The sequence below is a fragment of the Scyliorhinus canicula genome, chromosome 10 (assembly GCF_902713615.1).
Source record: "Scyliorhinus canicula chromosome 10, sScyCan1.1, whole genome shotgun sequence".
Classification (NCBI taxonomy): Eukaryota; Metazoa; Chordata; class Chondrichthyes; order Carcharhiniformes; family Scyliorhinidae; genus Scyliorhinus; species Scyliorhinus canicula.
In genome coordinates, this window is record NC_052155.1 from 10698067 (window position 1) to 10714772 (window position 16706).

Here is a 16706-nt window from a genome sequence, read left to right on the forward strand (position 1 = left end):
CTGGACGGCTGGTTCGTGATACGGAGCGACGTCAACAGGCGGGTCCAATTCTTATACCAGTACTAACTGAGGTTACTCATGAAGGCCCCGTCTTCTCAACCTTAGCCCTCGCCTGAGTGCGCTCTTTCTCAAAAAGGGGAAAGCAGCCTATGATCCTCTGGGACTATGGCGACATTTACATTTCTAGCACTTAATTTAAAGTCTGTGAATATAGGATATCCCTGTTGGTTCTCAGTGATAGACCTGTATTAATTCTGAGTTGGATCACTAAAGGCATTTCCAAATGGTCTAGAATTAAGGAATTCTGAAGCATCGAAAGAGGGCAATCCTCACACTGTGGGCTCTCTATCCAGTGATCATCGTTGCAAATAACATCCCAGAAATAAATGTAAATCAGGAGATGGGAGTGTGGGAGGAACTTGAAACAATTACAGTCATACCAGGGAAGTGGTACTGAGCAAGCTATTGGAGCTGCAGGCTGACAAGTTCCTAGATCTTGATGGACTTCATCCTGGGCTCTTGAAAGAAGTGGCTAGTGAAATAGTTAATATGTTGGTTTTAATTTTCTCAAGTTCTCTAGATTCTGGGAGCTTTCATTAGATTGAAGTAAGTCCATTATTCAAAAAGCGAGGAGACAAAGCATAAAACTGCAGGCCAGTTAGATTAACATCTATCATAAGAAAAATGTTATAAGTTATTATTGAGGGCATGAAATGTGAAATTGTCCATTTTTGGCAAAAAGTGTAAAAAGGAAATATAATATCTAAATTGAGAGGATGCAGAGGGATTAGGCGGCCCTCGTGCACGGAGGTGAGGAGAAATCTCTTCACCCATAAGAGTGGTGAATTTGTGGAACAGAACTGCCACAGAAAGTAGTTGAGTCCAAAACATTGTGTAATTTCAAGAAAGTGTTTGATACAGCTCTCGGGGCTAAAGCGACCAAAGGCGTGATCATAATCAATGGCGGAGTAGGCTCGAAGGGCCGAATAGCCTACTCTTTCTATTTTTTATGTATGTTTCTTTGCATTTTGGTCTGCCGGTACAGTAAGTAATTAGGAAAACTAATAGAATGTTCTAATTTATTGCGAGGCAAACTGAATACTAAAGTAGCGAGGTTTTGCTTCAATTGTACAGGGCGTTGGTGAGACCACCTCTGGAGTAGTGAGTGCAATATTGGATTCCTTATTGAAGGAAGGATGTAAATACATTGGTAGCAGTTGAGAGAAGGTTTACTAGACTAAATGCAGGAATAAGCAGGTTGTCTCGTCAGGAAAGGTCGGACAGGCTAGGCTTGTATCTGCTGGAGGTTAGAAGAGTAAGAGGCAACTTGATTGCAACATGTAAGCTAGTGAGGGGTCTTGACAGGGTTGATGTGGCGAGGATGTTTCTCCTTGTGGGAGAATCTAGAACTAGGGGATCATTGTTTAAAACAAGAGGTCACCATTTAGGACAGAGATGAGAATAGTTTTTTCCCAGAGGTTGGTGAGTCTTTGGAACTGTTCCTGAAAAGGCAGCGGAAGCAGAGTCTGAATATTTTAACGGCAGAGGTTCTTGATAAGTAAGGGGCTGAAAGGAATGTGGAGTTGAGGCTACAATCATCAGCCACGATCTTATTAATTGGCGGAGAAGGATCGAGGGGCCGAGTGGCCTATTCCTAATTTGTATATTTGTTTGTACTTTCTTTTCATATATATGCATTTTATCTTTTGAAGCTGTTGTGGATATTTCTTCCCTTTATTTCTGGGAAGATATTTCACATCCTAGCAACTAAAAATTCCTACGCTCTCACTTCATTGTTTCTCTTGTTTATTGTTCAAATTTAATTACAGACTCGCTAACCAGTGAAAAACAGTTTGTCCCTCATTGCTTTAACCATCTCAATCAGATCATCTCTCAGCACTTATTCTAATGAATAAAAAGTCTCTCGTCATGAATCTCTCCGCACCTTTTCATGAGCCTTGATATCTTCACTGTCTATTCTTTAGTTCAAACATTCATTGAACTAAGACACCTAATTGATAGGTTTAGCATTATCTCTTTACAATGCACTTGAAACTCGATTTATAAAATCCAGGCCCCCTTATGTTTTTATCAGCCGATTTTGTCGCTCATAATGATTTGTCTCGCTAACCCTGGTGCCTCTTGTCAGTTCTTTAAGTTTTACTAGGGGCTGGTTTAGCACAGTGGGCTAATCAGCTGGCTTGTAAAGCAGCACAATGCCAGCAGCGCAGGTTCCGGCCTCCCCGAACAGGCGGCGGAATGTGGCTACTAGGGGCTTTTCACAGTAACTTCATTGAAGCCTACTCGTGACAATAAGCGATTATTATTATTATTTAGTTGTTTATTTATTCATGTTGTCTTGTACTTTAGTCCCAAAATTTCTCCTTGCACTTCAATGCATTCAATTTCATCCATCTGCTCAATCTACTAAATTCTTCTGAAGTCGTCTACAGTTTTTCCTCAAACTTAACCTCCCACTCTTTGTTTTCTTTGTAAATTTTGATATTGCATTTCTTATATACAATTCCCGATTATTTAGCTGTACATGGAGAAGACCAACTTCCTGCCATGCTGTCACACACTTCATACTATATCTTAATCAATTATCCTCTCATGCAGCACCTTGTTGAATGCCTGTTGAGAATCTACCCTGTTTCTTTCGCAATTCACTGAAAAACATCCGTAACAAACTTACCTTAAATTTGTGATGCACAACTTGACTTCCACAAATCCCTGCAGGCTATCCTTAATTAACCAATATAGTTTTAAGTGACTGCTAATTTTATCTCCTAGCATGACCTCCAGAACCTTATGCACAACTGAAGACTGACTAGTCTAATGTTGCCTGATTTCACTGTTTTTGAAAGGTGTTGCTACATTGGCAGCTGCTCACTGCTCTTGCTCAATTTGCACACCCCAAAAATTTTGAATGTGATTGGAACCTTTTTCTCTCCGTCATCTGTGGTTGTTAGTACCACAAGGTTCAAGATTAAATTACTACTCGATTAAATTACTACTCGAGGGCCTGAACACAAAAATTGAGTTGAGATGTTAAATCAAGGCCTCGTGCTTGGGTGAATGTTAGAAAAAAACTCAGTGGCACTTTTTGGAAGAAGAGCAGGGGAGTAATTTCTGACCAAATATTTATCCCTCAGTCAACATCACAAACAGATTATCTGGTTACCTACCGCACTGCTGTTTGCTGAGTGCAAATTAGCTGCAGCGTTTACAAATCTGAATTGTATGAAGAATCATTGATTGATAACCATGCAGGGAACCCATTTGTAACTGTTATGTCCTCCGTACCGACTGAAGTTATCCATGAAGGCCCCGTCCTGCCTTCTCAACCATGCCTCTCACCTGAAAATTGCGAAAGAAACAGGATAGATTTTCAACAGGCATTCAACATGGTGCTGCATGAGAGGCTAATTGATTAAGATATAGTATGAAGAGTGTGACAGCATGGTGGCCCTCCGGTTAAGTCATCACCAGTCAGCCCTCTCCTTCAAAAGGGGAGAGCAGCCTATGATCCTTGGGGACAATGGCAACTTTCATGTAGCAAATTGCTTATGAAATTCCTTTTTAATAAACTTGCTTTGTTTTTTTTTAATTGGCGAAATAATTTCAGATCAGCATCTTGGCTATAGTTCTTTTCGATGGATCAGTAAATCATCAATGTTTAAAATAGAATATTGGTCATTTTGTTTTTGCCTCGTGGGTTTTGAATCATGACCATTTTATCAGATCTACAGGGGGGCTCGAGCAGGAGGTTTGCAAGAAGAAGCCAAGCACACTCAGTACAAGGGGCTTCCACACTTCCCAGATGATTTCCCGGACTGCCCAGCAGGCATGCAGCACAGTGAGGAGACCGAGAAGGAGCTGATAGCCAAATATAAGAAGTAAGCAACCAGTCCATTCGCGGAGAGCAATGTAAGAATTTGACGTGCCGTTTTTAAAAACAAAAGAGCTGAAACTGCGCAGAAACTACATCATAACACGTGGACCAAATATTTTGGTCCTGTATCTGGGCTGGTCGGATGGCTTAGGCAGAGCAAATTCAGGCAAATCGGGTATTGAAGAATACACACCTACAATGGAGCCCATCCATTAATGTATCTCAGCAAACCATTGGCCCCTGTACTTCTATCCTCCCTGTTTGATATTTTTCTACTTTAGCTACACCCAGTCTCTCCACTGCCTTCAGGGACAGGAAAATCATCTTTGCTTTTGTTTAACATCCATTTTTTTCTAACTGAAGTCCTTGTAATTCTTTTGACAAGCTTTGTGTGGACTGAATCCTAGATTTCTGTACAGCTGCACTCTGATGTGATTCACTGCTTCAGTTCAGCTTGACTTGATTCTGGCAAATTCTTTTTCTCTGCTAAATGTTATCTCCTCTGCCTACCTGGTATTTCTTGAATTGAGACATGTGGATAAACTCTGCACGTGCTCATTATACAACCCTGAAGCACAGCTTCTTTTTCAGCCTGTTCTGCTTTTCCTGAAGTTTTTATCCGTGCTCTGTCCATCCTGGCGGCATCATTACTTCACTGTGAACCATAGAATCCTTGCAGTGCAGAAGGAGGCCATTCAGCCCATTGAGTCTGCACCAACCCTCTAAAAGAGCACCTTTCCTAGGCCCACTCTTCCGCCCTATCCCCACATCTTTTGGGTGTGGGAGGGAACAGGAGCACCCGGAGGAAGCCCACGCAGACACGGGGAGAACGTGCTGACTCCGTGCAGAGAGTCAGGCCGAGATCGAACCTGGATCCCTGGCGCTGAGGCAGCTGTGCTAACCTCTGTACCGCTGCATCACACAAAACACTCGTTTAATTGGAATTCAGCAGACATGTCAAGGAAATGGCTTTGTTTTTATCTTTTAATCGTTAAATTGAAGAAGCCTTTTTAATTATTTTCCTCCAATACTTATCTATAATCCCTTTCAACAAAACCATTGACCACATGACCAAGCCGACTGTCTTGACAGCTCGATAGATCCTTGGCTACAAATTGGTGACTGGTAACCAAAGGAGAAAGTGCTAGAGAAATTGCTAAATCTCCGGGCCCAGATGGGCTACATCCTAGAGTTCTAAAGGAGATAGCTGAAGAAATAGTGGAGGCGTTAGTTATGATCTTTCAAAAGTCACTGGAATCAGGGAAAGTCCCAGAGGATTGGAAAATCGCTGTTGCAACCCCCCTGTTCAAGAAGGGAACAAGAAAAAAGATGGAAAATTATAGGCCAATTAGCCTAACCTCGGTTGTTGGCAAAATTCTAGAATCCATCGTTAAGGATGAGATTTCTAAATTCTTGGAAGTGCAGGTCGGATTAGGACAAGTCAGCATGGATTTAGTAAGGGGAGGTCGTGCCTGACAAACCTGTTAGAGTTCTTTGAAGAGATAACAAATAGGTTAGACCAAGGAGAGCCAATGGATGTTATCTATCTTGACTTCCAAAAGGCCTTTGACAAGGTGCCTCATGGGAGACTGCTGAGTAAAATAAGGGCCCATGGTATTCGAGGCAAGGTACTAACATGGATTGACGATTGGCTGTCAGACAGAAGGCAGAGAGTTGGGATAAAAGGTTCTTTTTCGGAATGGCAACCGGTGACAAGTGGTGTCCCGCAGGGTTCAGTGTTGGGGCCACAGCTGTTCTCTTTATATATTAACGATCTAGATGACGGGACTGGGGGCATTCTGGCCAAGTTTGCCGATGATACAAAGATAGGTGGAGGGGCAGGTAGTATTGAGGAGGTGGGGAGGCTGCAGAAAGATGTAGACAGTTTAGGAGAATGGTCCAAGAAGTGGCTGATGAAATTCAACGTGGGCAAGTGCGAGGTCTTGCACTTTGGAAAAAAGAATAGAGGCATGGACTATTTTCTAAACGGTGACAAAATTCATAATGCTAAAGTGCAAAGGGACTTGGGAGTCCTAGTCCAGGATTCTCTAAAGGTAAACTTGCAGGTTGAGTCCGTAATTAAGAAAGCAAATGTAATGTTGTCATTTATCTCAAGAGGCTTGGAATATAAAAGCAGGGATGTACTTCTGAGGCTTTATAAAGCACTAGTTAGGCCCCATTTAGAATACTGTGAGCAATTTTGGGCCCCACACCTCAGGAAGGACATGCTGGCACTGGAGCGGGTCCAGCGGAGATTCACACGGATGATCCCAGGAATGGTAGGCCTAACATACGATGAACGTCTGAGGATCGTGGGATTATATTCATTGGAGTTTAGGAAGTTGAGGGGAGATCTAATAGAAACTTACAAGATAATGAATGGCTTGGATAGGATGGACGTAGGGAAGTTGTTTCCATTAGCAGGGGAGACTAGGACGCGGGGGCACAGCCTTAGAATAAAAGGGAGTCACTTTAGAACAGAGATGAGGAGAAATTTCTTCAGCCAGAGAGTGGTAGGTCTGTGGAATTCATTGCCACAGAGGGCGGTGGAGGCCGGGACGTTGAGTGTCTTTAAGATAGAAATTGATAAATTCTTGATTTCTCGAGGAATTAAGGGCTATGGGGAGAGAGCGGGTAAATGGAGTTGAAATCAACCATGATTGAATGGTGGAGTGGACTCGATGGGCCGAATGGCCTTACTTCCGCTCCTATGTCTTATGGTCTTAACACTCTGCGCTTTTATAACCAGTTGGGCCATCAGGTGAAAGAGAAAGTGACTATTTTTTGCTGGTTGATTGTGAGCCTCATCTTCTGATGCACCACTCACAAATGTGCCTGTTCGCTTGTTTTATTATTCCACCCCAGATTTGTACTTGCTTCAAAAGTTCAACTTTTAAGGAGAGTAATTAATTAATTTAGCAAATATCTAGCCATCCCCTATGTCATGGCTTACTTTAGTTGTGTGCGGTAGTTCTTTTTTTCAATCCTCTGGATAATGTCGAAAGATCGTTTATGTTTTATTCACTTTCTTCAGATTAAGTTACCAAATTTCTCTACAGGTACCCACCAGCCAAGAGGCCTAACTATATCCATCATGGCACCATGACTCCATTCCGTTGTCCTTGGCAACGACTAGTAGAAGATTGGGAGACCCAGAACCAAGATGGTGGTATCAAACCTGCTATGAGTGACCATGAACAAGGGCTGAGATCTGAACTGCAGGCCTCAAACAGGGAAGATGTTGGGGTATACGGAAAGAATGCTTTCGAGGAAATATCGAGTGAAGAAAAACCTCCAAATTTGGAGGAGAAAATGGAGGAAGAATCTGAAAGTGTGACTACTCTTGAGCCGAACACAGGATGTGAAAATATCCAAAATCCAAGTAATCGAGACTGCTCCTCAAAAAGCGGTCACGTTTCCATTTTGAGGTCTGTATATGGCATGTTTTCTTTTTAAGTTCACCTAAAATCTTATCGGGCAGCACAAGTGGATAGCACTGTGGCTGCACAGTGCCAGGGTACCAGGTTCAATTCCCGCTGGGTCAATGTCTGTGCGGAGTCTGCACGTTCTCCCCGTGTCTGGGTGGGTTTCCTCCGGGTGCTCCGGTTTCCTCCCACAGTCCAAAGATGTGCAGGTTAGGTGGATTGGCCATGCTAAATTGCCCTTAGTGTCCAAAAAGGTTAGATGGGGTTATTGGGTTATGGCAATAGGGTGGAAGTGAGGGCTTAAGTGGGTCGGTGCAGACTCGAAGGGCCGAATGGCCTCCTGCAGTGTATGTTCTATGTTCTAAAAGTCACTTGATGATTATGTGAAAATATTCTTCTGAAAATGATTCTCTGCCTGTATTAGGCAATAGCATGATTCAGTGGTCAAATAACACAAATGCAGGTGAAGTAGCACGCTGCAGGCACCATTTTTACATAGTTAGGTGCTTTGAATAAACTGCAGTTTTTAAATGCTCCTATCCACCTGCAGAATTGGTATTTTCCATTGCTTCAACCAATTGGGAGCTGAGACCATTTCACTAGGGAGATATTCTCATGAAACGTAGTACTTAGTGACCACAAAACTATCTTCCCTTCTCTTCACCTTCAGTTAAAACTAGGCACATAGACAGTAAATTGTCACCTCAGTTCTATGGTTGGTGCATTTGAAGTCTCAATGTACTTGGAAGAATACAGCATTCATTTCTGCTGACAATAGCACTCAGCCATAAAAGTGTGGGAATCGGGTGCATTGCCAAAAAGCCAGAGAAAAATCAGCTGGGCGATGTGTGGTCAAGATGCAGGAAATGGGAGAACTTTTTTTTTAAATCACAAGATAATTATGGATCGGAAGGCAACGTTTTTCAAACGTTTTTTTCCTGGGACCCACTTCTACCCACTGGTCGACCTTCATGACCCATGCCGGCCAATCTTCACAACACACCACTTTTTGCTTACCTTTAATGCGAGAAGTGAGCCTACTTGTTCCTCGCGATCTCATTCCGAAACAATCAGGTTCACAGGAGGGGAGGGCAATGCGCATATGATCTTTGCTGACTTCATCTTTGTGAGGACAGAAAACCTAATCTTGCACTTGCAGATTGCTGTGAAGGGCAATAGCAACAAAATGCTTGTTTTACTCAGCGCTGGATACTTCTTGGAGACGCTACCCCAGAATGCTGACAGCCTCATCGACTTGTGGCATGTTTTTAATGTGCTCACACGTGAGGCGCAGAGGTTCAGTCTGTTCATTTGCAGTTTCCACTAGTAGGAGAAACAAGAACCCGATGGCACACCCTCAGACTGAATGGATGATCCTTTAAAACAGAGATGAAGAGAAATTTCTTCAGCCAGAGGGTGGTGAATCTGTGGAACTCATTGCCCCAAAAGGCTGTGGAAGCCAAATCACTTGGGTGTCTTTAAGACAACGATAGATAGGGTATTGATTAATAAGGGGGTAGAATTTCAGTGCAGAAAGAGGTAATTCGGCCAATTGAGTCTGCACCGGCCCTTGAAAAGAGCGCCCTACTTAAGCCCACACCGCCACCCTATCCCCTTAACCCAGCAACCCCACCCAACCTTTTTTGGGCACTAAGGGCAATTTATCATGGCCAATCCACCTAACCTGCCACCTTTGGACTGTGGGAGGAAACCGGAGCACCCGGAGGAACCCCACGCACACAGGAAGAATGTGCTGACTCCACACAGACCGTGGCCCAAGCTGAGAATCGCACCCAGGACCCTGGAGCTGTGAAGCAACAGTGCTGACGACTGCGCTACCGTGCCGTTACCAGGGGTTATGAGGAGAATGCAAAAAATAGGGATGAGAAACATATCAGCCATGATTGAATGGTGGAGCAGATTCGTTGGGCCGAGTGGTCTAATTCTGCTCCTATGTCTTATATATTTTATCTTTTATAAGATGAGCTATTTTTAGCATCCAACTCTTATTTGCCAGTATTTCTCTGCATATAATAAACATGGGCTTTGCATTCTGATTTGCATTGGCACAATTAACAAATCCATACCTCAAGAAATCATGTTTATGCTGCTTTGTTCCCGATTTCAGTTTCTTAGGCTGTTCACGAGAGGCTCTGGAGCTCTGTATGCAGCTAACATTAGCACTGCTTTGTCCTGCCATGGACTTTCCTGAACAACACTCTCAAGCAGATTCCGTTGTGAGATCCTAACCTGTTTGTGTGTGTGTCTCTCTCTCTCTCTCTCTCTCTCTCTCTCCCCCCCCCACCCTCCTCTTCCTTATAACAAGACGATCCATCTTTATTTCTTCACAGTCCTGGTGATTTGTTTGCTTGCAGCTAGAAAATGGAGGAATCTCTCATCCGTGATTTCTGTCACAGGCAGGGATATACACTGATATGCCGGGCGCGTGACCTGTTCCCCACTGCCGCTTCTGCCGGGAAGAATGCATCATTCACACTTAAAAGCCGGTAGTGGCTGGCATTCCTAAAAGCCCGTCACAGCCATTGAGTGCTTCTCTCGCAACCGATCAGCCCACCACACCCACCGACCAGTTTGAAATGCCCTGAGGAAGACAGTTCCACAAACCATCAGTTCGAAAAAGACCTGAAATACCCCAAATGCACCATTTTTTCAAAATGATTCAAGATTTTAAAAACTATCTTGGAGTCTATTTCACGTATTCATCGCTCTCTGTTTGAAGGAGAAGGAAAGAAGGGCCATTGAGAATTGGATTTAATCTAATATCGAGAGTCTCCCGAAGGTTTAATTTAAAGGGGCAATAGATGGCAGGAGAGCTCCAAGCCTTGGTTTGCTCCTCTTACTCCTCTTGTGGGAAGCTGGGAACATTTCTAGTGCCCGGGACCAGCATGTGTGCAGGAAGTGTCTCCAGCTACAGCTCCTGGAAGCCCAGGTTTTGGTGTGGTGGCTGGGGACGCTGTGGAGCATCCACGAGGAAGAGAGTCGTGGTTAGCACATATATAGAGAGGTGGTCACACAGACAGGAAGGGAATGAGTGACCACCAGACAGAGCAAGAGAGCTAGACAGGCAGTGCAGGAATCTCCTGTGGCCAGTCCCCTGCAAAGCAGATTCCTCTTCCTCTACCACTTCCTCTACCACTGGTGCACGTTGGCATCCAGTGTGTCATCTACAGGATTTACTGCAGAAACTCACCAAGCCTTCTTCCAAACCCATGACCATGACCAATCTAGTAGGACAAGAGCAGCAGATGTATGAAGCTCCCCCTCCAAGCCACACTGCACCCTGACTTGGAACTATATCGCTGTCCCTTCAGTGTCACTGGATCAAAATCTGGAACTCTTTCCCTAACAGCACTGTGCTGGACATACAGCGCATGCTCTGCAGCCATTTAAAAAAAGGAACTCACCACCTTCTCAACGGTACTTAGGGGTGAGCAAGAATTGACCTGCCAGTGATGACCACATCCCTTGAATGGATTAATTAATAAAATTGCCTTTCAGTAGCCAAGGAGAGTGAATGGTTTGCAACATCAGAAAGCGTAGGAATTAGGAAGGAGAATTGAGTGATCAGTTTTAGTGAAGATGGCTTCAAAGAAACCAGGCAGTGGATTTGTGGGCAAAATCTGTTTGGAGAGAGTGAGGGGCGAGGTGGAAGAGAAACTAGAGAAGGAAATGGGGTCGGAAATGGGGAGGTTTGGCTTCGGGCAGAGGATTGGAGAAACAACAGCAGAGTTTTAGTGACACACAATTCTATCAGTCGCCCACATCTGAGTGTGAAGGGAGCATGGAAGCAGGGGCATGGTCAGTAATGGTGAAAAATAGCTTTCCAACATAACTGCATTGTGTGCTTATATCTTTTATTTCATACCGTAGTTCTATTGTAGCAGGCGACATATTGTTGACATGAATGTTTTTCTGTTGTCCCAGGAGTAGAAAGTTGCTGAAGCAAGTATCCGCCTGGTGTCGGCCAACATCCAGCAGGGGTCAGCAGACCCGACAATACAGAGGGTCTGCACCGGTACAGATGACAGCAGACACTGTGAAGTCCGTCATCTGCTCCTATCCCCGGTTCCTCGTCTGGGTCAGGCTGTCATTGCTGAAGAAAGGCAGTCCCGTCGCTAATGCCACCATTTGCGTTCCTTCCAAAGAGGATCTTCAGCGTTTGGCGTCGGAGCCGAATTGTTCTGGCCCTCAAGAACCAAAGCACAGGGACCCGTTCAAACAGGAGTGCAAAGCCCAGAAGAAGAGCCAGAAGAAAAGGACTTTGCCGCAGGATTCAGAAACCGCAGCTGGAGATTTGGAACGCAAATCGGCTTCCAGCTGTGGAAAGGTTTTAATTCGAGGGTTATGGCCCACTCAGCCACTGAATGTGATGTCCCACTGCTCCAGACTAACAATTGGCTATGTCAGCCAAGGGGATTTCTCACTGACTGTCGGCTGCGGGGAAGCATGGGGATTTGTGAGTTTATTGGGACTTTTGCGTATGGTGCTGAGCCAGCCAGCTGAGAGACGTGGTCTGGCACTGGTACGGAACCCAGCTTCCTTGCAGTACCGATTTGCCAAGATAAACATCGAGGTATAAACCCTGAAACAAATTTCAGACCAATCAATTTAAAACAGTATCTCAAAGCATGACTGAAGTTAAATGTTTACATTTCCTTTCAAAGGGCCAGAGTTTATCTTTTAAATAATCGATCTAATCCTGTTACAAAAACAAAAATGCTGGAGGTGCTAAAAAGCTGAAATAAAGCAAAGAATGCTGGAAATACGCAGCAGGTCTGGCAGCAGTTGTGAAGAGGATAATGTTTCTTTGAAGCAGTTAATTCTGTTTCTCTCTCTGCACAGATGCTGTCTGACCTTTGTATTTCCGGCATTGTCTGATTTCACTTTTGTACCTCCTTTTGGACTTGAATTCTAGTGATGATGAATTGAGGAATCTAGAATTGGTTCCATTTCTAAGATATCTACAACTGGCCTGATTTTTTTTTAGAATGCTGCTTCCATTAATGGCGTACCTACAAGACAAGCTTCCTGATGAAGACCATTTCCAATAATTACGGCTGCCAATAGATGAATTTCAGTGTAATTGCAGCATATAATTAACATTAAAATGGACATTGGCATAATTATAATCATTGTGGAGGATTGCTGAACAGGAAATAATCTGCCCTTTGTTTCAACCTCAAATAGACTTTGTCATGAACACAGTTGAAAAATAAAATTGCTGTGAATGGTCAAATTTGTTTCATGGTTGTGTTCAATTTTTTTCCCCCAGGAGTTCTTCAGGGCAGTGTTCCAGGCCCAACCATTTTCAGTTGCTTCACCAGTTACCTTCCACGATTCATGAGGTCAGCGATGGGGATAAGAGCCGAAGTAGGCCATTTTGTCCATCGAGTCTGCTCCGCCATTCAATGCGATTATGACTGATGTAATTTTGTTTTTATTCATTCATGGGATGTGGCGTCTCTGGCAAAGTCTGAATTTATCTCCCATCCCTAATTTTCCCTGAACTGAGTAGTTTGCTGGGCCATTTAAGAGTCAACCCCATTGGTGTGGACCTGGAGCCACGTGTAGGCCCGACAGGTTGTGGCCATTTCCTTCCCTATAGGTGGACCAGGTGTGTTTTTACAACGATCGTCATTGGTTTCATGGCCATCATTAGACTTTTAATTCCAAATTTTTATTGAATTCAACTTTCACCACCTGCACTGGTGGGATTCAAACCCAGGTCCCCAGAGCATTACCCTGGGTCTCTGGATTACTAGTCCAGTGACAATACCACTACACCAGTGCCACCCCTCAAATAGGATCATTGACAACTCCACTTTGCTGCCTTATACCCATAACACTTGATTCCCGGCAGCAAGACCTGGCTAACATTCAGGTTTGGGCTGATAACTGGCAAGGAACAGTTGTACCACACAAATACCAACAATGACCATCTCCAATACGAGAATTAAGCCATTTCCCCAGGACACTCAATGGCATTAACATTAGTGAATCCTCCCACTATCAACATCCTGGGGGTTACCACTGACATGAACCTAGACCGGACCTGCCATATATTGAACTTCTAAGAGGAGTTCAGAGTCTGGGAATTCTGTGGTGAGTAACTCACCACCTGACTCCCCAAAGCCTTTCCACCATCTACAAAGCATAAGTCAGGAGTGTAATGTCCACTTGCCTGAATGAGTGCAGCTCCAACAACACTCGAGAAGTTCAACACCATCCAGGACAAAGCAGCCCCATCCACTGCTACCATCATTGGCACCCTCCACCACTGACTCTCACTGGAAGCAGTGCACACCATCTGCAAGTTACCGAGCCACTTTCAGCAAACTTGTGACCTTTGGGAGGCTAAGGGCAGCAGATGCATGGGAACACTACCACCCATTAGTTACCCTCAAAGCACACGGCATTGTAATTTGGAACTATAGGGAGGCAGTGGCATAGTGGTATTGTCACTGGGCTAGTAATCCAGAGACCCAGGATAATGATCTGGCGACCTGGGTTCGAACCCCACCATGGCAGACGATGGAATTTGAACTCAATAAAATATCCAGAATTAAGAGTCTCAGTTATATTCAAGCACTGTGAAAACACAAAAGAGGAATGAAACTGGATGGATCAGCCGGCATCGAACCAGACACCGGAAACAGCAACGGTAAACCCAGCCCTGTCGACCTTGCAAAGTCCTCCTTAATAACATCTGGGGGCTTGGTCCAAAGTTTGGAGAACTGTCTCACAGACTAGTTAAGTAACAGACAGACATAGTCATACTCACAGAATCATACCTCGCATGTCCTTGCACTGTCTCATCGGCAGGACAGACCAGCAGAGATGGCAGCACAGTGGTATACAGTCGAGAGGGAGTTGCTCTGGGTGTCCTCAACATCGGCTCTGGACACCAACATGGGTAAGGAAACCTGCTGATTACCACGTCCCGGCCACCATCAGCTGATGAATCAATATCCATGAACACCACATGGAGGAAGCACTGAGGGTGGCAAGGGAGCAGAATATGCTCTGGGTGGGGGCCAGGAGTGGCTCGGTAGTACTACCATAGACCAAGCTGGCCGGGTTCTAAAGGACATAGCTGCTAGACTGGGATCAAGAGGGAAAACCATATTTGACCTCATCTTTACCGATCTGCTGCTGAAGATGTATCTAGTCAGGACAGTATCGGTAGAAGTGACCACTGCACAGTCTTTGTGGAGACAAAGTCCCATCTTCACATTGAGAATACCCTCCATTGTGTTGTGTGGCACCACCACCGTGCTAAAGGGGATAGACTTCGAACAGATGTAGCAACTCAAGACTGGGCATCCATGAGAGTCTGTGGGCCATCAGCAGCAGCAGAATTGTGTTCAACCACAATCTGTAACCTCATGGCCCGGCACATCCCCCACTCTACCGTTACCACCCAGCCAGGGGATCAATCCTGGTTTAATGAAGAGTGCAAGAGAGCATGCCAGGAGCAACACCAGCCATACCGAAAAATAGGTGTCACGCTGGTGAAGCTTCAACACAGGACTACCTGTGTGCCAAACAGCATAAGCTGAAAGCAATAGACAGAGCTAAGCGATTGCACAACAGGCGCATCAGATCTAAGCTCTGCAGTCCTGCCATATCCAGCCGTGAATGTGGTGGACAACTAAACTCACTGGAGGAGGAGGCTCCACAGGTATCCCCATCCTCAATGATGGAGGAGCCCAGCACATATTAAGCACATACAATGAAACATTTTCATTTTTCAAATGTGCAAAAGACAAGGCTGAGGCAATCACAACAATCTTCAGCCTGAAGTGCCGAGTGGATGATCCATCTCGGTCTCCTCTGGAGGTCCCCAGCATTACAGATGTCAGTCTTCAGCCAATATGATTCACTCCACATGATATCAAGAAATGATTGAAGGCACTGGATACTGCAAAGGCTATGGGCCCTGACAATATTCTGGCAATAGTGCTGAAGACTTGTGCTGCGGAACTTGCTGCACCCCTAACCAAGCTGTCCCAGGACACCTACAACCCTGGCATCTACCCGGCAATGTGGAAAATTGTCCAGGTGTGTCTTGTACACAAGAAAAAGGATAAATCCAACACTGCTAATTACCACCTAATCAGTCTACTCTTCATTATCAGCAAAGTGATGGAAGGAGTCATCAATAGTACTATCAAGCGGCACTTACTCAAAGAACAATACAGCACAGGAACAGGCCCTTCAGCCCTCCAAGCTTGTACCAGTCATGATACCACTCTTGGCCAAAACTCTCAGCACTTCCTAGTGCCGTATCCATGTGTCTGTCAAGGTGTCTTTTGAATGCCATTAATGTACCTGCTTCCACAACCTCCCCTGGCAATGCGTTCCAGGCACTCACCACCCTCTGCATAAAAAACATGACTCAAACATCTCTAAACTTTGCCCCACGGACCTTAAACCTATGCCCCCCCTAATGACTGACCCCTCCACCCTGGGAAAGAGTGCCTACCCATCCACTCCGTCCATGCCCCTCATAATTTTACGGACCTCTATCAGTTCGCCTCACCACCTCCGTCTTTCTAATGGAAACAGTCCGAGTCCATTCAGCCTCTCCACATAGCTAACACCCTCCAGATCAGGAGACATCCTGATAAACCTCCTCTGCATCCTCTCCAAAGCCTCCACATCCTTCTGGTAGTGTGGCGACCAGAATTGTGCGCAATATTCGAAGTGCGGCCGTACCAAGGTTCTATGCAACTTAGCGTGACATGCCATTTTTTTATACTCGATGCCCCGTCCAATGAAGACAAGCATTCCGTATGCTTTCTTGACTGCTTTGTCCACTTGTGTTGCCGCGTTCAAAGATCTGTGGACCTGCACACCCAGATCTCTCTGACGTTCTATATTCCTAAGAGTTTTTTGCCATTTACGGTATATTTCCTCTCTAGTTAGAGGTACCAAAATGCATTACCTCACATTTATCTGGATTAAACTCCATTTGCCATTTCTCTGCCCAAGTCTGCAACCTATCTATGTCCTGTTGTATCCTCTGGCAATCCTCAACACTATCTGCCACTCCACCAACCTTGGTGTCATCCATGAACTTACTAATCAGACCAGCTACATTTTCCTCCAAATCGTTTATGTATACTACAAACAACAGAGGCCCCAGCACTGATCCCTGTGGAACACCATTAGTCACAACTTCCCATTCAGAAAAACACCCTTCGACTGCTACCCTCTGCCTTCTGTGACTGAGCCAGTTCTGTATCCATCTTACCACCTCACCTCTGATCCTGTGTGACGTCACCTTCTATACCAGTCTGCCATGAGGCACCTTGTCAAAAGCTTTACTGAAGTCCATGGAAAAAACATCTACCGCTCTCCCC

General features: G+C 44.8%; 1 protein-coding gene across 2 annotated transcripts in view; it reads left to right on the forward strand.

The window, feature by feature from the left end:
- Positions 1–12577, forward strand: part of pop1 (POP1 homolog, ribonuclease P/MRP subunit) — a 71656-nt gene extending 59079 nt beyond the window's left edge. For both annotated transcript variants that reach the window (XM_038808601.1, XM_038808602.1), the window contains exons 14-16: positions 3745–3899; positions 6955–7323; positions 11266–12577. In XM_038808601.1, coding sequence (XP_038664529.1) covers positions 3745–3899; positions 6955–7323; positions 11266–11920 — 1179 coding nt within the window. In that variant the 3' untranslated portion in view covers positions 11921–12577. The remainder of the gene's footprint in view (positions 1–3744; positions 3900–6954; positions 7324–11265) is intronic.
- The last annotated feature ends 4129 nt before the right edge of the window (positions 12578–16706 follow it).